Raw genomic sequence first — 25,980 nt, 5'->3', positions numbered from 1 at the left:
GATAAACATCTGGAGATTGTGTCATGTTGTGCCTCAGTCTGGCATGAAAAAGAGGATTAGAAAACAAGTATAGCGTGAAATGCATCTCTCGAGTTCAATCCCACCCACTCACTCTGGCTCTGTCTTTGTCTTTCAGGGGAATCCGGGCTGGGAAAGTCGACGCTGATCAACTCCCTCTTTCTGACAGACTTGTACTCTCCTGAATACCCGGGTCCTTCGCACAGAATCAAAAAAACCGTACAGGTAAATTTTCCTTTTTCTCCAGGAGAAGCCAGCAGCTTTCTTCTTCTTTTCAAGTGTAAACCCATTGTTTCACCCATTGATAAATTATTATTTTTGTATGCTCCCCTGTGGATTGACTCTCTTTGTTGGTATGACTCAGCTATTTATTTAAATATAACCCCATAAAGAGCCAAAGGTCTGTCTTTTAGGTTACCTTCACCCTAACACTGGCCAGTTAGAGTGTCAGGGCCTGAGGCTTCTATAACACAGGTGTGCCCTCACCTTTTTTTTCCCAGTGTCTGTCTGCATTACAGCCATCAACTGAATAGTTGCTGTGTGAGATCTTGTTTTGTGAGACTGCTCCTCTTAGCTGTTGCCACCCGTTTGTTTGTGTTAGACAGTGAAACCGGTCCATCTGCTTTAACATGTTTGCCAAAGGCAAAGATGTGTCATAATTTCATATTAGGCAATGTAATTAGATTGTTGTTCTACAGTTGTAACATTTCCTACATTAAGTTGCCTTTGAAACTGTTGCCTAATGGAAAATGTCGTATGATGTAACACATCTTTTTATATTTGGTGATATAAAGTAAAGACTTACTGAGTATTTTACATGAAGTCGACTCCAAAACAGGACCTGGTGTTCCAGTGATCTGCAACCTTGGATACAACTTAAAAAGAAAGACCCAAAACCTTCAAAGATTCCATTAAAATTGAAATCAAAGAGTTAATCCTTTCACAATGAATAGTTCATCCAGTGTAGCAACCATTCACAGCCCCGAAATATGGAGTATTTATCATTTTTGATTAAACAAAACAGCCCACATCCACTAGGCAAGGGACAGACAAACGCATTGTCAAATATCTTGTGTGGTTTGAAGCTCAAGTTTATTTAGGGATGTCTGTAATTGTTTCTGATGCTGTTTGTCCTTTTGTTTGTCTGGCTGTGTGTGTTGTATGTCTTTGTCCTTTTGTTATTCTCTCTGCTGAGCTCAAGACTCTCTTGCAAAAGAGAGGATGAGATGACTACTGATTAAATGAAGGACAACCAAAGCGGTCAAAGTTAACAAACTAAATGAGTAAATAAGACTATGGAATGAATAATCTTGAATAACTGATTCGTAATGAATAACAAAACTTGAAATAGTGAAATAATACAATAAAGTTTTAAAACTCTGCTATTTCATGGTAAATGGCTGCTTTTACATATTATATATATATTTCATCTAACAGCTTATTTGATGCAAGGCTGTTTTTATGAACAGCAGAATATTCGTAACTTTTCATCACAAAGTCTTTGCTTGAATCAAGATAAACAGGGCGGACACAGCTGTGTGATCTGCTGTTCACTCATTCAGACCAAAGCAATAGCCGATGGCGTAGCTGGCTCTGTCCTTTGTTTGGTTCCACAGTTGTGAAATAACAAGACTCGACTCAAGACTCTACAGCCATGCCAGCAGCTGTTTGATGCTGTTCTTTGGCACAGTGGGGCCTTAAACTAAACGCTAATGTCAGCATGCTAACATGCTCCACAATGACATTGTTAAAATACTGATGTTTAGCAGGCATGTGAACCTCATGGTGGTTCAGAGAAAAAGTCAGGAGATCATCATAGTTATTCCATCCTCCTGGGAGCATGAATATTGGTACCATATTGCCTGGCAATCCATCCATTAGTAGTAGAGCCCGACCGATATATCGGTCAGCAGATAATAAGTTGTATAGGCAGCATTTTATATATATTTGATCCTTTTGCTTTATTCAAGTTTGATGTATTCATGTTTTCTGTTCTATGTATTTCTTTTATTTATAGTTATTTATAGTGATTTAATTCCCAGTGAAGGTTACTGTTTTAGTGCACTGATCATGTTATACAATAAAGTTTATTGTTAAATTATTGTAAAATAGCATGCCTCCATTACATAACTTTGTCACAGGTGTTCTATAACCACATTTGAGGGATCGAGGGATTGAGATATCAGAATTCTTTTGCTCCCCAATATCGGTATCGGCATCTGCCCCAGAAATCCAGATGCACCGCTGACATAGCTAATAATGTCCTATTTGTTTATTCAGTTTTGATACAGAGACACCTTGCATTCGTGCACAGTACATTAGAGCAAATGAAAGCTTAATATCAGTGCTACTGATGTGTAAAACAAATTGTTTGACCAAAAATTAAGTCTGCTGAAACTTTCATTGTGCAATTATCTTTGCCAAAATTGGCTCAGTGTACACCATAAAATAATAATTGATCATTAATAGCTGAACTAAGAATAAAAGATGCTGGACTCCCAGAACCACCTGACTGAGACTGGGTGTGTAGTGTGTTGGTGGCTGGAGAAAGAAGAGCCAGAGCTGTAGCAAAGCTATGCTTGGCAGCGCTTACTTCCCCGGCCTCCACAGAAGCTATTTAATGTGGGCTGGAGTATGGATGAAATGCACAAGAGAAGACATGAAATGTGTGGAGAGTAAATAAAAGCAGATCGAGTGAAGATGAAACAGTATGATGATAAGATCTAGCATAAACAGACCTGGTGTGAGGAAGAAAGCCGCCTTATTGATTGACACTGCGGGTCTCCGGATGTGTGTGGGCTCCCTCAGCTACTGTGAGAATGAATGAGGCTGCGCTACGGTCACGCTGCTGTAGCTAGAAGATGAAAGGTTAAGATGAACTCGTTATTCATTGGTTGATATAGAACAATGCGTTGTCATGTGTTGAAGGGGAAAGCTGGGTATGTGCATACAGTGGAAGCGAAGGAGTTGAAGTGCATGCGTCTATGTAAGCATCTTAATCCGCGCTAGTCGAGACAGAGAGTTTATTCTAGCTCAGATGGCCAGTGGCTATGCTTGATTGGCTACGGACATCTCTGTAAACAATATATTTACCTCTTTCTGCTCTACTCGACTCCAGTGTAAGCACTCAGGAAAATATTGCTTAAACAAAAAGAAAAGAAAAAGCAGCTTCTCTAACAGCTGCTTATACTGGTGATTGATTTAAAGTTATAATTCTTAAGACGGTTATGATATCAATGCAAGTAGATGCTGAATGTGATGTGGAAGTTGGTGCATGAAATAAGTAGCGCTGTTCCAGGTCATAACCTAGTCAAATCATAACACAGACATTATACACATGCTTGTGGAATCAGTGCAACTCACTGTCTTGTGATAGTGGTATGTCAGGATAAATGTCTATGTATCTGTTTAGGAATCATGTGAAAGATGTGACTCGACATGGTTTTAGTGTAAACAGGAAGTGTTGGGAAATAATGCAGCATGGCTTTTCATGGTGCAGATTCACCAAAATGTAGGGAAATATAAGATAAAATAAAATAAAGCCAGGCTAGAGTTACCTCAGCTAACTCCATGGCAGCATTATACTTCCTGTTTACATCGTCCAAAGTATGTTGGGAACCAGGCTGAGAAAATATATTATAGAATAAATATAAATGTCACATGAGGAAAAAATATAGAATTGATTAAGTCCTTCAAAATGAGTTTTTTTTTGTAGAATCAATGCATTTTAGCATTTAAATTACTGTTACATTGTTCTTACTGTATATCCTTGGAACACTGATGGTCTCCTCTGTACATTCATATACTGATACAGTATTTGTGCTGTGTTCAAAACCTGTAGACATACAGGCTAAAAATTAAAATGAATTAAAGGAAGTGAAAAGAGGACATAAACAGCAGATGGTTCAATGTGACTCGATTAATCCTCTCAGCCCAGTGGTTGTTTGGGTGCACTATAAACAGATATACAACTTTGTCCTCTGTTGTATGTCTGACAATAATAGCTGCCCAAGGTGTGTTTGCCACATTCAGAGGTCAACACATGCATCATTTCAAATGGTGTTATTCACACGTTATTTTAAACTTCATATTGAAACACATAAAATGTACTGATTCGTACCATAGGTTGTGACACTGACAGATGTCTAATGTTGAAAAAAAGGTTACTATTGACCCCATGTAATGTGTAAACGTGTCGAAAATGTATCCGCCTGTTCCGATACAGAGATCCACTGTTACTCCCAGAGCTACAGCTGCCTGAATTGAACAGATTAGACTAAAGCAACCAGCTCTCTGGCGCTGCTTTTCCTGTAAGTCAATGATAGAAGATGTTGTACTCCTCATTAAACTGTTTACTGCACAAAACCTCATACAAACAGACAACTTCCTGTGATGATGTACTGATAAAACCCAGGCACACGACTTAATATACAGAAAACCAAACCCCCCCCCTCCCATTCCAAGACAAGAAGCTTCCTCTTAAACGAACAATATTTCATTTCTGCCACTAGGGGTCTCTCATTCAAAACAATCAAATAATAACAAAAAGTGGAGTTTGATGAAGTTGTGAAGTAGTGTAGGATCATGGGAGTTGTCTTCATCGTTGAACAACCACCGTTGCGGTCATTGCAGTCAGCTCCTCACAGTTAGGATTCCTTCCGTGTTCATTGTTTTTACTGGGAGACAAATTATCCGCAGAGGTCCCCACCTCCAAAACAAACAGACCCGGCAATTAAAACCCAGCAAAAACACTGAATAAAGCAGTTTCACATTAAAAGTCACTGTTTCTCTGACGCTGTTCGGCAGATACAGGATGTCTGGCGGAGCTGTGAGCTTAGCTGCTGCTAACGTTTGCTCAGCTTGTTTCTCTGATAGCTTAAGATCCAGACGTCCAATGACTAAAACCCCTCATCCGGTTAAAAGATATAGTTAAAAACGACCAAGGTCTAAAAAGTGTATTTTTTTTATTAATCTATAATTATACCTAAATTTTACCAGCCATTCTTTTTTTTTAACCCCATTTTGTAATTGCACTTTTGTGTGTAACTAGCTCTGGGGAAAAAAACCAACTAATACACATTTTTCTCATAAAAAGTATTAACTCACACACAATCACACTCATTGGAGCCGTTTTCTCTGGAGCTGACTTTCCTTGTACGATGTAGATCACTTCCTTGTGGCATAATAGCCACCAATTTACAACAATAAAGCTGTTGTTTGTAGAGATGCACCGATCGATAGGCCGGTTTTCAGCTGATCTGCAATGAGTAGTGACCGACTCTGATCAGTCTCATATATCCAAATTTTTTGCCGGCCAAATTTACACCAATGTGCCACACATAGCTACATGATGGTTCACGTCGTGCACACGGCGGCACAGATAGCAACGTCACAGGCACACACGTTAAAACTAAATGATATGAACTGCAGCAGAGACTCGCTGTCGACTGGTAATGTTACAGCAGGTCAGCCACCGTGGCTGGTAGGTTGACCCAATTCACCAGACACTTCACAAATTCACCGGCATTTGGCCGGTAGCTGCTAATTTCCATCCCTTGGTATGAACCAAAGCTTTCTTGTTATTTTAAATGGTAACTCCAAGCTGAAAAGCATTCTTTCACTGACCTTTTATCTGTTTAAAAGCTTCAAGCTGCACCTTTAACCACACCTTGCATCTAAAGCAATAATGGTGCTAATTATGTCACCCAGCATGTTTATCCAGGTCAGATGTCAGGCAGTGGATTGAACCATCGACCAGCAGGTTTTTTGCTGGCTGTTTCACCATTACTTTAAGCTGTGAAGGTCAGTTAACCACCTTTTGTCTTTTGTTTTTGACTTTAAAATGCCTAAATAATTGTTCTGACACCGGTGGAGTACATCAAAGCTTGGTGAAATTGTTGATGTAGCGAGAATACCAATAGGCCTACAAGTAGAGTTATGGTTTAAGTTGCTAATCAATATGTAGGTTCTCTTTTGCTCTACTTTGTTGCCAAGCAATCAATGTTGTCAAAGTTCATGCTAACTACCAGGGGTGGGTAGTGGGTATTCCACATCAATATCTCAGATGGTTATACTGCTCCAAAAGTGTCTGTAGCAGTAATCAACAGTCAAGTAAGATTTTAAATCAAACATTTTCCAGTTTTAGATGTTCTTGTATGTATGCTTGAGTTTAGACATTATTTAAAGCTGCATTATTGGATTTTTTAGCCACCTGGGGGCAGCAGAACAAGCTTTAAAGACATCTCTCATATTTTCATGTTATGAAGTTGTTCTGGCAAACCTGTTATTAAACCACACACATCCGTCCCGGATTTGTACATTTGTAATTGTACATTTACAATATAATACCGCCGAATGGCATGCTGGATACAGCTCACTAGCTAGCCAGGTAGCTCTGTTATTGAGATTCCGGATGGTCAGATTGAGTTTCAGGCAAACGAGGCCTCGCGTGTAATGAGAGTTATCGGGGCAACCTCCATCAGCCTCCTACTGCTTTAGAAATAAACATGACTTTTACACGAATCGCTTCAAAAGTTTGTTTGTGAGTCTGAATGAAAGTAAACACAGGAACTAGCCGCCTGTAGCAGCGTTATGGCTAACTGCATAAGGAACTACATCCGAGGTAGTTTGCACGTCGGTTTGTTTACGTCTGAGGCTGTGGATAGCTCAGCATCCGTTCTAGCTAGAGAAATAGCAACTTAGTAGATGAAATAAAATGGTAAAATTGCAAAGGTAAAATGACCAGATCCACACTGAGCAATATTCATGTACTACTGCCGGATGATAGAGACTTAAATACTATAATTCCTCACACAGTTACGTGTTGTAATCACATTTTTCTTACCATGTGGAGATGAACATTTGGTCCAGCTGGCCTTGTTCTTTTCATCCAGTTGATTCTGTGGAGGTGAAACAGTCTCCAGGATAAATGCCATAAATCCATTTGTAGTAGCTGCACAGCGGTGATTACTCACATCCGTGAACACACGAAACATTTTCTGAGTCTGGCAGCATCAGGTCACCCTGCAGAAAAAGTTTTCCTCCTCTCTCTTCAGGAGAGCAGTGACTACAGGAACACTTTCTCTCTGAGGTAATGTTACTATACATTGCCTTTCTGCCTCCATTCTTTGTTTTTCTTCTTTCAATTATTTTATGTCCTCTCCGCGTACTCCAATTAAATACGCTTGGCCATTCAAAGTGAAATGACTCATGATCTTACTCATAATAGTCCTTGAGATAATCCATTATCTCACTTAGTTTTTTTAGTTTCCTTACAGTCTAACTACGGTGAATGTCAGCCTCATATATGTAAACAAACCGGCGTATGTACATGAATATGTGGGTGGTTCGGTTACCCAGCAGACTTCCCTGGATATAGATCTCTATGCAGTTAGCCATAATGCTGTTACAGGCAGCTAGTTCCTGTGTTTACATGCATTCAGACTCAGAAACAAACTTTTGTAAACTCTGTGTACTCATCACAGTAGAACAAGCCACTATAAACCTATATAAAGGCCCAGTCGTGCCAAAAAACCCCAAAACAAACCCATGATATACCATGAAACCGCCTAAACAATACACATTTTTTTGTCATACCGCCCAGCACTAGTAAACACTGAAGCTTTCATGAGCTGACTGTAGGTTGAATCATTGTCATGTTAAATTAAGCAATAGCAGACACTAAAGCTGCAGGTTTGACTGCACCAAGAATGAAGTTGCAACCAGGAGCGATATTGTATGCGCGAGGCATGTGGTTTGTGCTTCAAGTTCTAAATCTTCAATGCTGTTTGCAGAGAAGCTACAGAGGATAAGGGTTTGACATTTTCCCCAAATAGAGCTCGCAGCTGCATTGTTTTACTTGAGCTTCCTTTTGAAGAGTGAAAGGTGATACTGTTGGTGTGAAGGAGCTCCAGCGACAGTGCTCTTCTCTCTCTCTCTCTCCTCTAGCAGGGAGTTGTAACGGTTCTGTTTGGGTTAGTGTACAGCAGATCAGCTACATGTTGAGGATCTTCCCTTCACCTGTTCCTTGTGATCCACTGCTTTGCTCTAAATCTCCTTTAATCCCTGGCAACACACTGAGGAGCTCTGTCTGCCCTCACCCCACTGCTGCTTCCAATTTGTTTACCTGCCTATTACACCTCCTCAGCTCTTATTAAAACTTTAAAGCAGATTTACACTGTGTGTGCTTTGGTTGGCGCCCAGACTGAATGTTTGAGGATTCCCCAAGGTTTCCAGTCCCAGTGTAGATGAAATATAGACTTGAAATTAATACAGTATGTATGTGTGTTTTGATTGTTGTTTATCCTCAAAAGGACCAAAAGATAAATATGGAGGAACAGAGAACTCTCCTTTTTTCTCTCTCCAGGAACCACAAACTAATTACATTTCAAATAATTGTGGCCACTTTTTCTCCAACTCGTGCCAAAGAAATGTGATGAAACCCGGTGGAATGCTGCGTCTAATGAAATCCAGTCCATTAGAAAGAAAAGATGACCGTGCGAGCTGACAGAATGGGTGTTAACTATCAGAAGTGATAGAGCAGAGCAGCCGTCTCTGTTGTTCCTAGTTAATAAGGGCCGGCCAGGCCGCTGAGCATACAAGGACAGGGGCTTGATGATTAGCCAGCAAATTGCCATGTGCGCTGGGCTCAGTCTTGTCCTGCCAATGCACAGACACGCCTCGCTTTTTATATCAGGCACTTGTTCCTGCTTCAGTGGAATTTTAGAGATTAAAATAACAAGATAGTCTGATGAAATATGTTTCATATAAAGGGCAGTGTCCCTCACATATTCAACAAAGGCTCTGTTGGACTGCGAGTCACTCCATTCACTAAGAGTAGTTTTAGCCTCACTAGTAGTAATGACAAGTTTTTTTACTGGAATATTTTTGACCAACATGGTTGTACAATAGGGTGTAGGCGATATGATGATATACATAATGTGAGACAATAAACTGTCAGATTTTGCTGTTTACTTTAAACCATGATGTCTAGATCACTTAAATATATTTGGTCGTATTAAGCCATCGTGGGCAGCATTGCAAATTGATATTTTGTATGATTCTTGCATCGTTGTTTTTGGCAATGATTTTGATAATCCATCCAAAGAATCCACTGGTTCTGACTTCTCAAATGCTGTTTTCTTTTAGTCCTCTATGATAGTAAATTGAATGTATTTGAGTTTTGTACTGTTGGTCAAACAAAACAAGCAACTTGGTGAAATGGTGGGAAACATTTTTTTCAGTATTTTCCAGCATTTTATCAACAGCAGTTAATTAAATAATAAAGAAAGCCAGCAGATTCAGTGTTGAGTTGGAGGCCTGATGTGATTCATCAGTTATTTATTCACAGTATCAACCAAAAACTGACCTTCCTATCATTCCTGTTATTTTACCCATGAACTGTTTGTGACTTTTGAGCATGAAAGTTCATTCTTGATCTTAGAAATAGCAGTTTGATATAAATAATCTTTACTCAGTGTCCACCTACAAGCTTTGTCCAGAAGTTTAGTCGCATCTCACGGCCTTCACCGGCAGATGAAGTTCCTTGTCTCTCATTGATTTTCCTTTGCTGTATCACAGTATATATTGATACAGATATAATACATGTTATCCATAAAGCTTTTGCTTTCATGCAATTTTTAATTGAATGACACCTTCTTCACTTGATCTATAAATGATTCAAGTGAAGCCTGGATACAAATATTGGCCAACAGAACAATGATCATAGATTGTTTTATAGTGACTGAAGACAGTCACTCACAAATGATTTATTGTTTCAAGTATATAAATCACAAGCATATTTTCATACATATACAATATGTATTTGAAAAGTGATTTGGCTATTAGCTTTCAATTCAAGGAATTTGCCCTGTTCTCAGCCCTGAAATGATAGAGATATCACCATTTCCATGTGTGTCATGAATAAATGTTAAACAGAGTGATCACAGACTGTAAACGATGTGTTAGAATGATGCTGCAGTTTGTACTCAGATACTATGATGTTGTACTAAACAGGGCGATGGCACAAATGTAGAATAATCTTCTTCAAACAGAATGTAAGAGCGTTTGTGTCAGCTATCTGTGCAAATTCACTGTCAAAGTTAATGAAAGGTAAACCTGACCTACAGGCAACCTTGAGAAGCTCATTTTTGAGTTGCTCAGTCATTTGGACTCCAATCAAAGTGAAAACCTGTCAATCCATCAAACCTGTATGTTGAGTTGTGAGAGGCTATCCTCATGTTTACTTTTGTATCACAGATGTTTAATTCCCACATATGGACCAACTTGTAGAGGGCTGATGACATAACTTCATCATATGTGGTTTGTTTTCCCACAATCCATTCACAGTATATCACATCGCTTGCAGTCCTATGATCCAGTCAAACACTGGTACAGACTGTAGTACTGACGTCTCACGTTACCGTCCTTGTGCAACATGGTGTAATCTAGTGTTGTTGTTCCTTTTCCCATGAGCTCACTGTCTGTGGGCAGCCCGTCTGGTTAATAGACATGTCTGTGGCTTGACTCATCCTTTTTATGGAGTAGAAGAAGAGAGACACCGCAGCATTCATCACAATACCGTCCACTCAGCAGTCCTACACATTTATCTTAAACATTGTACCATCTTTGACTGTGAAGTTCAACATGTTCTCATCTATTTCAGCCTGTCGAGATCCTCCCAGACATTTATAGCATCACAAGCATCTTTCTTTCACAGTGATATGGTTATAAAGGTATTTAAAATATTGCAGTCTCTTCTTAGCAGTATCATCTCTTACTGATCAGTCACACAGAGCCACTTTACTCCAGCAGCTCTGCAGTAGCTTTCATTTTTACATTAGTTTGGGTATAAAATAAGGCATATTTAAGTCTTAGTGCCTTTTAAAAGTTTCTAAAAGTTAATTTACTCAGCTTGCCACACACTGTACGATAGTCATTACTTCTGGGCAGCCCAGCTCTGCAGGTCAGAGGTCAGTTTAAAGACAGCCAGACTACATGACAGACACCAGTAAGTGTGGGTGGGGGTCAAAGGGATTAAGGTCTGCTGTAAATGCTTTGCAGGGGATCCTGTGCTGCAGTTGTGTGTGTGTGTGTGTGTGTGTGTGTGTGTGTGAGTGTGTGTGAGAGCCAGCCAGTGATAACCAAGTGTCATCAGGATGTGTGCAAGAAGAAGAGGTCATCTTATCTGAGCTCGATACATCCTTTTTTTTTAGAGGAGACATTTTGACATGTCATATCAGGAAAAGCATTTTTGTAATTACATAAGGCTGCAACTAACGGTTATTTTCATTACTGATGTCGATTAAAGTGACATCCTCAAATGTCTTCTTTTGTCATGACAAACAATCCACAACCTAAAGATATTCAGTTTACTGTCACAGAAGACTTAAGAAACCAGAAAACACAAACGCATATTTGAAAAGCTGGAATCTGAGAATTTAGGCTCTTTTTTCCCAAAAATTGATTTTATCAAATTTGAATCCAGTATCAAATCAAGTTATACACATATCCCTTATTGAATCTTATTATTATTGAATCTTAGATTTAGCTTTTAACATCTGCAAGTAACAGATGTCTAATGCACCTCTTGTTGGCTGAGAAGCAGAAAACCATCAGTTTTTAGTGAAATGAAATGTTAATTATATGTATCTGGCACATTTAATGAACAGCTGGTGCCTACTGTACTTCACCAGCTACTCCAAATACTGAAGGATCAGATTCAGAACTATGAAGTTGCTGATGTGATATGAATCAAAGCCTAACTTAGAAATTCTTAAAGTGACTGATAATTTCTCTAGAGAAGAAAAGAATATAGCATAGTAAAGTGTTCTTAATTCAATCAAAAAGTATTTACGGATAAAATAAACAGGTATGAATGTCTGACAGATCAAGGTCTTTCATTACATGGATGGAAAACCATCCTACATCTCCCTACATTGGTGCCAAGACAACAGGCAAGAACTTCACTAGTGCAGCAACAAGGACATGATATCCCCGTCATCCCCCCAGACACCCTCAACCACTGCCTGTTGTGTTTGCTGGAGCACCTAACCAACTAAACCTGGTACAATCTTGCATTTAGTCTAGTTCTTGGAGCTTCATGGCCTTACCATGTCTGGTCGGAAATGGACAGAAATTAGCACCAAATTTCTGTCTTGTTCTTTGACTCCCTTTTCCTTTGTTGAGGAGGTTTGTTGTGTTGTGAGAACCTGGTTTGGCAGTGTAACCGCCGTGTGGTTGAGTGAAAGTGCAGCCCAGCCCCAGTCAGTGAGCGTACCACAGGCATTCTGCGGTGCTACTTAAGTGTAAGGTATTGGCTCAGTTTAGCTGAGGTTAAGCTTCAGTGTGTCTTTCTCCTCAGTGAAACCAGCAGCTTTCTTACAGTGTTACACAACCTTCACAACACTCATTATTCTTTATCTCAAGTCATCAGCTTAAGAAGAAAAAAAACATGTGCAGACTAAGACTGCAATCAAAGGCTATGCATTGTGTATGTATTGTCATGGAATGTTGTAATGTTGATGTTGATCATGCTATGTGGACCCGACTTGACCTCAGCAGTACTGACTGTTTCTCATCATTCACTCACAGTCTGAAAGCTCCGAGTCTGACATCAGAGTAGCAGACAAGGTCTGGTACAGATCTGCTGATTAAATCAAAGTTCATCTGCTGATCACGAGTCCTTCCTCGAACCCACGCTGATCAAAGCTCAACCCTTCTGGCCTTTCTGATGTGGTCAGAACCAGAGTTTTTCAGCACCTACAGCTGCTTTTTTTTGTCCAATTCTATTGTTCAGTGTTGGTGCAGAAGTAATGTGTCGAGTTCAGGTGGTGGATGAAGTGTTATGAGTCTGACCTCCATGCAGGAAACTGGAGTTCGCCTCCTGTCAAAGAGCTGCAATTAACTTTCACCTTTTTATTAACCATAAACACAATCCTTCCCTGACCTTAACCAACTGTTATAGTTGCCTAACCCTGACCATACCTTAGCCATTTGCCATAATTGTGATCTTTCTGTACCCTCAACCATACCACAGTTGCCACAGAACTTTACTTTAGAAATGTTGATACTGGACTTTTTTGTCATTGAACATAATTTGAGGTTTTGCAGAATTGTCCAATATCAATGTTCTTGTCTGGTGATTGGCATATTTTTCTCTTTGTGTAGTCTTTGTCTTTGTGTAATCTCTCAGTTGACATAATTTGTGCATGAAATATAGTTTCTCACAGGTTTACACAGTGATACTGACTAGAGGCCATGAAATTGTTTCTTAACATCATTTCACCAGTCAAAATCTTATTGACAATTATTTTCTCCCATACATTTGTACTTCTTACTGGGGATCGAGAGCCTTGACAAACTAATGGTAAACATTCAAAGTGGTGTGACTTACAAGTGAACCATCTCTGTGGAACACCAACTGGTGCAGATGATGTGGTCCTACAGTCGTTTGATTCTATCTGACTGTCAGTTACTTGTCTGTCAGATTATAATTGAAAGCATGCCTTGTTGTTTGTCTTATCACTGGTGGAAAATCAACCTCTCTGCAAACAGGAATTAGATTTGAGAAGCAGTAAAATACTAACTGGTATCAGATATGAAGCATTAGAGGCTGGAGTAGATGGTTAACGTGATGTGTGCGGTGTATGTTGGTAGATTTAAAAACTCTTGGGACTGTCAGCATGTGACTTTTTTCTGTTTTTGTACAGCATTTACAAAAATAACTTTCTTGCACTTACATAGAACTGTGTAGCTTAAATGGTCTAAGGGAATTGAATGTAATATAACTTAAATTAAATTAAAATATTGCAAACAAGTAAAGAGATAGTATTGGCCATCTAGCCTGCAATAACCTTATAATTATTTGCAAATGTTTGAAATGATTTTCAACATCCTTGCTCTTTGCAGGTGGAACAGTCGAAAGTTCTGATAAAAGAAGGAGGAGTGCATCTCCTGCTCACCATCGTCGACACCCCGGGCTTTGGTGATGCTGTTGACAACAGTAACTGGTGAGCTCAGCCATCTGTCACTGCTTTATGAGTTAATCCGCAGTTTTGATCACAAACTTGGGACACTCCTGACATTAATTTAGATGATGTGTCATCCTCAGCTGGCAGCCGGTCATTGATTACATTGACAGTAAGTTTGAGGACTACCTCAACGCAGAGTCGCGGGTCAACAGACGGCTGATGCCAGACAGCAGAGTGCAATGCTGCCTGTATTTCATCGCCCCGTCTGGACATGGGTAGGTTTTCCAGACTTCACATTCATCACCTGGAATGTCACAGAAGTTCAAATTTGTACGGTATTTGAAATTTTTACAAACCGACCACTTCAATGGAATCGAACAATGTACATTCAGGATTGTTTCACACATTCATTGCAATAAATGGCATTCAATTGACTCACAATGTAACCCTGATAATTGGTTCCTTTAGAAAAGTTAATAAGGCTAGAAAGAAATGCATTACATATAAACTGTACAATTGCTAATGAACTAGACTATATAATTGCCAGAATTCTTTCTGTGGTCTAGAATTGATTTTGTCCTAAGTCCTGACCCTTTTGTACCCCATTCAGACCTGCACAGTGACATGGGTCAAATCCACATCATGGTCCTATCTGTATGAGTCAGTCTACATCAGCCAACCCTCCTTCATGGCTAGGGTTGGAGGCATAACTGGAGTTACTAGGATTGGAAATTTCTTCAACAATTCTGGCGTTTAGATGCCATTTAAAAACACATGTTGTCCAAACTGCTGCTCAACATTTAAAGGATGGTTTAAGATCAGCTATGTAAGAACACACAACATAGTTATACAGTAGAACAGACACACTGGGACATACAATGAGTTCTGTTGGTCCAAATGCCAAAGGGGTGAGAGGCAAGACCTGACTTTTGATATTGTTCGCAGCTGGAAGAAACTGGAATTAACCACTGAATTAGTTACTTCTCAAAACTATACTCAAATTCCAAAATGACACCAAGTTTTTTTGGCAGAGGAACTAACATGTTCAGCCAAAGGATTTGTCTTTTGAGAGTCACAAATAACCATCTCAGACTTGGCAGAAACTTTCTCTTCAGCTAGAGAAAGTTAACCAAAGTTAATCTAATTTCTCATATCATTTGGAGAGTCCTGACATGTCTTTAAATCACCCTGGTTATTTAATTTCTGTAGTTAAAGGTAGAGTCAATGATTCTGGAGCAAAATTGGTCAATACACTTTTTGTCAAATTCAGCGAATATCTCACAGTCTGCTAGCTGTCACGTCTGTGTTTGAAAAATCCTGTGTTCATACACAACACTGGCTCCGTAAATGGGAAACAAACAAACTGGTCGGGAGCAAGCCACACATCACTATTCCAGCCAATCGGCAGGGTGTGTTCGTGCTCATGTACAGGACATGGTGAAGTCATCAGAGCAGCTGTCTGTGCAAGGACATGACAGTCTCCCGACTCCAGCACCCGTTGAATGGTAAGGGAGGGCTTGGCAATGGCAATGCACGTCCATGAATTTGGGGGGTGGAAATTCTGAAGGAGCATGAAGGGAGGGTTATATTTGTTTGGGTGTTTAGTTCAAATATCAACAGTCTTTTTCCAGAATGACTGACTCTACCTTTAATAGCCATGCCCAAGAGGAAGCATGTAGAAGGAAAAGAAGAGGGGGCCTAGGATGGATCCTTGAGAAACTCCACAGGAGATACCATTTTTGGAGACTGAGAAATTGCCCCAAAAATGCCAGTAAGGTGAAAGATCAGGGACTTTAAGTATGAGACTGTTCTTGAAGAAGTTTTCCTCTCACTCATTATGGTGTGGACTCATATGGGAACAGTACAGTCAGCTGTTGTGTTTCAGTGTTTCTCCCCCGCTGCATCATTCTCTGGCCAAGTAGACCAAACCCATGCAGCTCTGACTGTGGCTTCCTACCAGGCTACCAGGCAGGAATAACACTGGTGTAATCTGTTCTGAGCTCGCTGACCTGAAGACCCCATTCCTCCCATCTGTGTCTTGGCTCTGGCCACTGCCAAGCATACACACACACACACACACACACACACACACACACACACACACACACACACACAGTTGGCCTGACTGGCTCATACACTTGGCCATGCTGTGCTGCCTACAACAAAAGGTGGTTTTGCAGTCCAGCACTGTTGAGCCTGTTGGCCACAGTGACCCAGTGTGGATTTCTGACCACAGTCTTGTTGGCTCTCTTGGCTAAAGAAAAGCACCATAAGGATCCATTCATTTTCAGCATCTACCCTGGAGTGTGTAAGTGTGTAAGGGTTGCACTAAAACATCAGACCAGCATTGGCCCTTTAATAAGTGTAAAGTTCACAGCTCAGACTACAGGGATTTATAAGGCTGGTTGTATTTGTTAATCAGGCTCCTGGGACATGTTTAAGAGTTTAATAAATACATCTTGGACTATGCACTGTTTTTGTGCATTTGGATCAAGTGCGATGTCATGAAATCACTTTTTGTCATCAGTGTATTAGAGCTAGCTTTACACAACTTTCTGCATTTAGCCAAAAGCTGCAGCTGAACTAGGTTTTATTATGGAGAAAAATGTCTCATTATTAGTGAGAAATGTGTGCTTCCTGCTCCACAAATAAAAACAAGATTTACATTGTGTTTGATGATTTGGGAAAAAATGATGGTGTTCACAAATGCATTTTCCAAGTTTCGCAATTTTACAAGTAAATATGACCTAACGTTGTTGAATCTATATTGTATTTTTTTGTTGAATTTGAGTCTCTTTTCACATCCTCACATCTACAAAAACATGTTGCAGACCCTTTTCTCTCCACAGTTTAACCAGTGTTAGATAAAACTGGACAAATGTGGGTGTAAATGCCAGGGTAGCCATAGCAAACCCAGTGGACAAGATAACGTTTCCATCAACTGCTTGGGCAGAGCTACTCAGCTTGTATACAGCTGCGTTCACTGAATGTATACACAGCCCTGTGTCTGGAGATGTTTACCTTACCAGCTATGAGCAGAAGTGGACAGTGAGGTGTTCTCACTTAGGTTGATGGTTTTTCCATGATTTTGAAATGATGACTTCTGGATATATACCACTCTTTCACACCATAAATTACTCAGACAGAATTGTGGATAATTAACATTCGTAGTTGTTAGATAATGTGGCCATATTTTTTCAATATAACATTTCCTCTCAAAGGAACACTGGTATGAATAAGAAGAAACAACTCAACAATACAGAATTATTGGACCCTTTGACCTGTTTTATGTTACAGCCCTGCCTGAGGTTATTACTGTGTGCGGTGCAGTTATTTAGGTAGTTTGAGGAATGGAAGCCTTGTTCTTGGAAATTGTGTTGGAAAGCTTGGGAAACCTGTTGCTGCAGGTGAAACATTGATCAAGACTGCGGCAGTTTAAGCTCAGAATATATCTACAACAGTTGCCTGAAAATGTTAACGAGGTTTGGGAAGGCATCTTTATTTCAGTACATGTGATAGTCCTCATGTACACAAACACACAGACACATGAACACACATGCTAAAAATCCCAGGATCCAATTCTATAAAGCCTAAAATCTCCACCATGTTCATTCGTCTTGTTAACAAGAACCAGGAAGTGAAGAACTTTATACAGTAGTGACTGCAGAAAAGCAAACAGAAATGATAATCAAATACTGAAACACTAAGTTTAGTCAAGGGAGACATATTGTTTACATGAATTTCCAGTTTGTGAATCATTATGTGTTTCCAGTTTGTGTCCACCCACCAGTAATGGTGGGTGGACACAAAGAAATGTTTTTTCCACTCAGTGCATGGTATGAAAAATGCATTATCAATACATAATCCACTGCAATCCTGTTTCATGTTTGTATGTCAGCTGTTTTTCAGGATTTACCATCAATCTGTTTCGCAGTCACTACGTGATCATGGATATAGTTTAAGATTAAAACCTTTTCTGCATTAAGAAACAGCCAAAGGGCCATATGTGGAATAACTGAGAAGAATAGTGCTTGAAACACTCCCAAGCCAAACACTTGTCCACAGCTTCCCTCTCACAGATGGAGACAATAGCAGCTGGTCATGCAACAAGATTAAATAAACTACCATGAATGTGAAAACAGCCAAGAACAACCTATAACTCTCTTTGAAATCTGGGAAATAAATATTACATGGCTTATCACATGGTCTAACATGGATTGGATTTACATTTTCCAATGCCAGTATCACTGATATCACAGATGTGCGATATTTGATATCATGTGGCGTTTTATGTGGGTTATGGACTAGTTTAGAGACTACAGTACATAATTCATCCAAATAGAACCTTTTGTAGATGCTCTGGCAGCAACACACAAACAAATGCACAAACAACAGCAAAACACTATAATGCCGTTTGAAAGAGGATTCCAATCAGCTCAGATTTACTCTGCTGTCTGGGCCTTTCACATGTGCAGTTTGAGGTCAGCCAAGCCATTAAACATGACTTCCAGCCCTGCAGGCTGTGTGACAGGAGCTCACTGCTTCACCCATCCCTGCAGCTCCACTTAAAGCAGATCCATTCACTGACACTAACCTTTAAACTGTCTCTTCTCTTCGCTTCCCTCTCCAGACTGAAGCCTCTTGATATTGAATTCATGAAACGGTTACACGAAAAAGTAAACATCATCCCTCTCATCGCCAAAGCCGACACAATGACTCCAGAGGAGTGTCAACTGTTCAAGAAACAGGTGTGTGATCAGTTTGCTATCGTGACTACTAGAGTTGGGGCGGTTTCTGGTTTTGCCAGTCAGGCTTGGTGAACGAGCTGAAACCAATTTGATTATATGTGAACTAATTGAACCAGCGTTTATAATTATGAAGCATTCTGGCAACTTGCACTATCAGTCGACTGCGATTGCAAAAGCACTCACTTGTTACTCTTAATAATATCTCTGTAACAGATGTATGTAGCAACCTGCCCTGCACCACACCATTCAGAGGTTAGACAAGCTTTCGCCTGCTCTTATAATCCATCCAGGTGCTAGATCATCCATCAATGAACCACTGCATTATTTTTGGACACTTTCGAAAAATTATAAAAGCAAAAATGTTATGTTTTATGTACTTATTTATCTCATATCAACTGTACAAACAGCTCTTGTTTGCAGCCATGTTTACGCTCTCTCTCTTCCAGTTATAAGCTATGTTATTGGGTGGTGAATTATGTGCAAAGTGCTAACCCAATGACGGTTAGCAAATGGCGATTTCGATGATTCGCAAACATGATTTGAGAGATCTATGCTGTGTCCTGAGCATTTACAAATCTACTGCAACACAGAAGAGACCTTCAGATCAGACCTTCAGTCAATAATATGTCAAGATAGTTATCTGAAGTTTACTGAGCTACATAAAGACATGTTCCTACCTCTGTGTGCAGTTTGACCATTGGACACGTGCACATTATGCATATTCTGTTTGGTGTTAAGTTGAATGGTTGTTAAGGGAATTAAAACACGATGTGTCACTCCTGACTGTGGTGCTACTACACTCTCACTCATTGGCTCTCATTACGTTCCACTCTGGAGAGGATGAGTCACTTGCAACATCTAGTAAAATTCGGTATTACCAGTCCAGTATTTGGCTTAATATCAAACGCTTTGAAAACTTTTACACCAGCCCAGCCCTAGGGGCTACATGCTGTATTGACAGGGTTCTTTCCAGTTCATATCCACTGTCCAGTACACTGTGCTTTACTTATATGTTTGTAGTTGCAGCTTTATGCAGCTTCTAGATGGATCAGATACAGGCTGAAGCTGAAAGTTTCATTTCTTTGTTGTTAAGTGCAGTCTGACATAACACAGCAAGTGATGTGATGAATGAAATGATCTTAATCTTCTATATATTAAGTTTATTCTGTATTCTTTTTTGTGCTGGCATAGCCTCAGTATTTACTTAATATTTAATACTTAGATTACGACATAAAGTATTTGATGGCTTTGATTGACATGAAACTAATCCTGCTAATCACCGTTTGACACAGTTATCAGTTTAGTTTAGAAACAGTTGCTATAACAACCTGATTAGATAAACAGTTGCTATAAAGGCCAGGGCTGGCTATCAAATCTCAATATGTTGAGTACAAACAGAAGTTTAACTCTGACAACTCTTGAAAGTTGTCACAGCTGTAATTATTTGAGTCTTTCATCATGATAATTGTGAGGTAAATAGTAGGATTACATTATTCATGTTATAAAGTAATACAGTGGGAATCTGCACTGTGCCACTCATGATCACAGAAATACTTCACATTCACTATTTTTTGAGCATTTCAGTAATTATGAGAACTACACATAGCAAACTTCATGTTTCGGTCACAATAACTCTTCATGACTTTGCTCCAAATTGTTTTGGCATCAACAAAAGTTGATGAAATTATTTGATCTGATATTTCATAGGTTAAGTTCTTCTACAACTGCTTGTGTGTAGACACAATTAATCATTTAAATGCATTTTATGGCTGCAACAAATGATTATTTTGATTATTATCATGATCAGTTAATCTGCTGATTATCTTAATTAATCAATTAATTATTTGGTCTATAAAATTTCAAAACTTGTCTTGTCTTGTTTTATTTGATCACCAGTATAAAAATGAAAATCAAAATGACTATTTGATTATCAAAATAGTTGAAGATTAATTTTCTTTCGATCAACAGATCAATTAATCAACTAATTGTTGCATTATATTGCACTAAATACATTATAGAAAGTTGGCTTAATTTCCTAAAGGATACTGTATGTATTTAGTGGAACATGTGGGGAAAGTATGGTTAGTATTGTTACAGAAACGCTGGGCCTCTTATTGGCACCAGTCTTGATACATTTCAAATAATACTCAGCCTTAATAAAAGCAGATGTGATCTGCTTTCACAATAGACATCCACAGCTTTGTGTTTGACTCTCTGACAAGTTCAAATAATCTCTTTCTTCATTATCCATCAAAAGCCCCATAATCAAATTATAGGATCCTCCTCCTGCGTGTATCGACTAACCTCTAGTGTGACTATTGACCTGTCCGTCCCACATAGAGCTCACTTCACTACATTACCTCTCACGCTGTTTTTCCATCTCACCCCTCCACCCTCTGTCTCCTACTCTCTCTAACTGTGTGTAGATCATGAAAGAGATCCAAGAGCACAAAATCAAAATCTACGAGTTCCCAGAGACGGACGATGAGGAGGAGATGAAGATAGTCAGGAAGATCAAGGTCTGTTCTGTTGAAGCAACCTTCCGATAAATCTGTCGCTCTGTTTTTTTTTTTTTTAGTTGCACTGAACACTTTTAATTTAATGTAATGTCTTTTTTTTTTATGTATGTCATACATGCAGTGTTTCCGTGTATGTTAGTACACACCCACAGCCTACGGTGTATTTTTAGCCGTCGTGTGTGTGTGAGCTATGCAACAGTTGTGTCCCCTCCCTCCTTTCTGCAGGATCGTTTACCCCTGGCTGTAGTGGGTAGTAACACCATTATCGAGGTCAATGGAAAGCGAGTGCGCGGGAGGCAGTACCCCTGGGGTGTGGCTGAAGGTGAGAGGTCAAAGGTCAACTGATCCCAGCCTGTAAATTGATCAACTAAGTGGAATCACACACACACACACATATACACACACCCGCACACACAAATATTTCCACAGTTTTATTGGATTACTGAATATCATGTGTAGATGGTTTGCAAAGCAGTAACACAACCCATGCGCTCTTGTTTTGCTTTCATCGCAGTGTTCATCACACACGCAACACACACACAGAAAAATCATTCATGTTCTAAACACTTACTCATGTATTTTTTTAATTTTGTAATTTAATTAATAATCTAATGTTTTCAAGATGACCAACAGTGAAACAAGCTCTAGATCCAGCAATTGAAAAACTGCTAACAAAATTTGGTCAGTAACAAGATATAAATGATAGCATGTTCAAGTAACATTTTTCCATCATGGTAACTTCATTCCAACACGATAACATGTTGAAACTCAAGACGGATAATAACACAAAGTAAGTTAAAGGTACTTTTTGATCACTAGAGATGCTATGGAACAGCACAGTGATGAGCAGGCACCTGTTTTGTTTGTATGTTGTACTAAACTGGCTACACATGTACTCACAAGTCTGCTGTGACACAATACACACTCCTGCCAACTGCAGAGGGCGGTGATACAAATGTGTGGTTCAGGCAGCCAATAAAAGACTGAGGAGAAAAAAAAAGTCAAACAGGTGAAACATCAAACACAAACAGGTGTAAACGCGATACACTGAGGTCTACTCAGTGACTGTTCTGATGCTTTTGATTGTGTCACATGATCGTCAGCATATGGAGCGGCCATGTTGTCATGGAAATGAATGAAGAATGGGGAAAAAATGAATAAATGAAAATAGTAGTTTCAAGGACAGGTTCAAAATTTTTAATGTGTGTCTTAGAGCAACAGTCAGGTGTCCATATGAACAGTGAAAGAGGTTTTCCTCGCTGTAATCATTCCTCCTGTTCATACTGGATATTAAATGACCCTTCAAATGTGCTTTCAATGTAAGTGATGGAGGCCAAAATCCACAGTGTGTCCACACAGTCATTTAAAAGTTGATGTGAAGCTTATATGAGGCTTCAGCAGTCTTGAGTTAGTCATATCAAGTGGATATCTGACACATTTACAGTCTTTTTAGCATCAAATTCCCTCTTTGTGTTTCCTCGGACAGTGTTTCCCTGTTGAGCTGCAGGTGGAAGTTTAGTAACAAAAAGAGGAACTTTGGCACTAAAAAGACTGTAACGTTGAAAGATATCTACTTGGTTTGACTCATTTGGACGCTGAAGCTTCATATTAGCTTGAGATAAACTTTTAAATACATTTTTTGCACAGAAGGAGGACTGTGGATTTTGTCCTCCATCACTTCCATTGTAAGCGCATTATGAAGGGATCTTCTAATGGTCAGTATGAACAGCAAGAAAAACATGTGTCAATGTTCATATGGACTCCTGACTGTTGTTTGAAGACAAACTTGAAAAATGAGAGATCAGGAAAAGAATAAGAAAATGTTCTTGCATGAGGCCCAGTGTGTTTTGGTGAGAAACACTGAAGTTAAACCAGTTGATTACAAGCAGATTTACAGGATTAAAAGATTATTCCACAGGGTCACTTTAATACTTGTATGTTGAATCAGTTTCATTCCTAAAATGATGAATAAAATACCAGTTTATGTAAACTTTATTCGTTTTTTGTATGAATTGGCCCCGACACAGTTGGCTTGTGTTTGTTCTGCTGCTAGTCGCACACACACAGAGACACACTGAAGTCAGACATTTCTCTTCAGCACAGGATATGAGGGTTTTGTTTGACATGACACAGGAAGTTTCAGTCACACTGCGGTTAGACATATGTAACATGACAACATATTCAACTTGAAGTGATGAGGACACAGTCTGAATGTGACTAAGCTCAGAGGTATTTACTGTAACAAATAAATTGGAGGCAGTGATGGGAACATTGCAGATCATATTAAATCTAATGTTCAGACTCTTTCTGTCGTCTCAAAAAAATACAACTGCGTAAGAACTGCTTAGTGGATCACATGTAGGAGTGCTACCATGAAACTGGTTTGCCGTTCATGGAGAATGAGTTTTGGAATACCAAAAATGTTTCTGGCTCCATGTCAGCATAAATATGGAGAGAGGGCGGGAGAGAGAAAGAGGGCAAGGTCCCTGAGAAGCTATGTGAGTCACTCTACCACAGCAGTCCAGAGAAACCTCAGGGGACTGTGGTGAGTTTACTGTAGGAGGGACAGAAAAGCAGCACATGATGCTCTCTGCTGGTGCTGTCTGGTACTACACTCATCCATATCTATGCTGCTACATGTCATTATGTCATCTGCAGGGCTTTGGAGAGCCTGAAAAAGAATTTAGACAAAATAGTTAAATTTAAGGCTCTAAGTATGGAACCCTGAGTCACAAAAGGTTGTAAAAGTATTTAAGATGTGTAATAATACTGCTAAGTATATATAAAATTTGTGATAGATGGATGATTTAAATGTAACAGATGAAAGAAGACCACAAAAATAGGAAAACTAAATAAAAAAAGCTAGTGAAAGATGAATTGAAGAGTAAAATAAAGTTTTGATATATTTGATCAAATGGTCCATGGTAAAAAACAAAAATAAAAAGCTATTTTCTGTTTTCACCAACTAATTAAATGAAAAGTACAGTGTGTTATTATTCTTTCTATACTTAAGTTAAAATGAGTTCATTAAATTTTTTACTCATCTGATAACCTTTTTCTTCTTTTTCTCTGTTTTGGAACTCTGTTCTAACTACTCTTGTGTTGACTTTTTGATTAACACATTATTTCACTACACTACATAATATAAACATACAGTCTACATATAATACTATAGAATGTATGTACTATATGACCAGGAAATGAGAAAATGAAGCACAGAAACCCCATCATGTATGTTGTTCATTTTCATATTTGCATATCATATGATCACATATTGTCTGCTTTGCCCTCATCTTGATATTTTCAGAATTTCTCTTTATGTCATGATGAATATATTTAACATTTCAGTATCCTTAAATTTTTAAGTTCAGTTCTGATAACATTGAACTAAACCAAAGTAATTGCTGTGATCTCACAATGTGGCGACATCACTAAGTCTACTAAGGCAAGAAACACGAGCAGTCAGATGATCAGACAGATTTGAAACAAGCTGACGGGTTAGTTCTCTTTTATTTGGAAGAGAAAACAAAGACTAACTGTTACATTATTACCCAAACTGTCCATTGTGAACAACCATCACATTTTACAGACCCACTTCCTGCCTCAACTTTGACTCACTGTTGTTACTGTAATTGTGCACACACAGTTTTCATATACAGTGACATTATGCGTTCACTGACTTACTTTTGTCAGCACAGAATTATCAATATATATGAGAATAAAACCCAAGTTGTAATAAGTTGTAGTTCTTCTTTCATATGTTGATATGATGGGACTGGTAGCTGCATTGGTAAATATTAGTTGCTCTATATTCTATTGTCTAGTTTCCAGCATCCCTACGGGTCTCAGTTATGTTCATATGATGTTCTGATCAGATCATGTTATTGCGTCTAAACTCTGCTTCTGTTTGCTTCTTCTCACAGTGGAGAATGGAGAGCACTGTGATTTTACAATCCTCCGGAACATGCTCATCAGGTGAGCACCAACACACATCATCTGCAGCACAGGAGAGGTTGTGCTGGGCTGACTGTCAGTGCCTAAATGTCTCATTCAACCCTGTGACAAATGAATGCCTGGTACTTGCAGTATTTCCCCTCAGATCTGTAATAATAGAAGAGGTCATAATTCATATTACTAGAAGAAGTACTATACCAATGCCAAACAGAATACAATTAAAGTTTTTCCACACAGTTCTCATGGAGAGACCAGAATAGTTGTGCTCAGGAGTGGATGCCACAGAAAATATAGCAAAGTGCAACACCTATATGAAAACATATTCAAGAAAGAGTATTGATTTAACAAAGCAGGTGTACAATAAGCAAACTGGTTCTTTCAGTGAGAGATGTGTTTATTTACATCCACTTTTGTTGTTTCCAGGACCCACATGCAGGACCTGAAGGATGTGACAAACAACGTTCATTATGAAAACTACCGTAGCAGGAAACTGGCTGCAGTCACCTATAATGGTGTGGACAACAACAAGACCAAAGGACAGCTAACCAAGTGAGTTCATCAGGACAAGTATACATGATATTGTTGTGTTCATGTTTCTTAAGTGCCCTTTAATAATATTTCAAGTGAAACAGGAGGTTGTCTTCTATCCTACTGGAACGTGTTGCCGATTTGGCTGCTGGTTCCGTCTCTGAGCAGCACATTTACTATGTCACTGTGGAGGTAATTGCAGTTCAGAGGTCAAAGTCTTCAGCAACTGATTAAAGTTGCCAA

General features: G+C 39.2%; 1 protein-coding gene across 2 annotated transcripts in view; it reads left to right on the top strand.

The window, feature by feature from the left end:
• sept7a (septin 7a) overlaps positions 1–25,980 on the top strand; it is a 47,718-nt gene that overhangs the window by 16,985 nt on the left and 4,753 nt on the right. For both annotated transcript variants that reach the window (XM_044336036.1, XM_044336035.1), the window contains exons 4-11: positions 137–243; positions 13,927–14,027; positions 14,129–14,263; positions 18,619–18,736; positions 21,163–21,255; positions 21,481–21,577; positions 25,179–25,230; positions 25,633–25,758. In XM_044336036.1, coding sequence (XP_044191971.1) covers positions 137–243; positions 13,927–14,027; positions 14,129–14,263; positions 18,619–18,736; positions 21,163–21,255; positions 21,481–21,577; positions 25,179–25,230; positions 25,633–25,758 — 829 coding nt within the window. The remainder of the gene's footprint in view (positions 1–136; positions 244–13,926; positions 14,028–14,128; positions 14,264–18,618; positions 18,737–21,162; positions 21,256–21,480; positions 21,578–25,178; positions 25,231–25,632; positions 25,759–25,980) is intronic.

Source organism: Thunnus albacares, chromosome 19 (genome assembly GCF_914725855.1).
Source record: "Thunnus albacares chromosome 19, fThuAlb1.1, whole genome shotgun sequence".
NCBI lineage: Eukaryota > Metazoa > Chordata > Actinopteri > Scombriformes > Scombridae > Thunnus > Thunnus albacares.
Note: the sequence above shows the minus strand (reverse complement) of the source record. Positions and strands in the feature narration are given on the sequence as shown.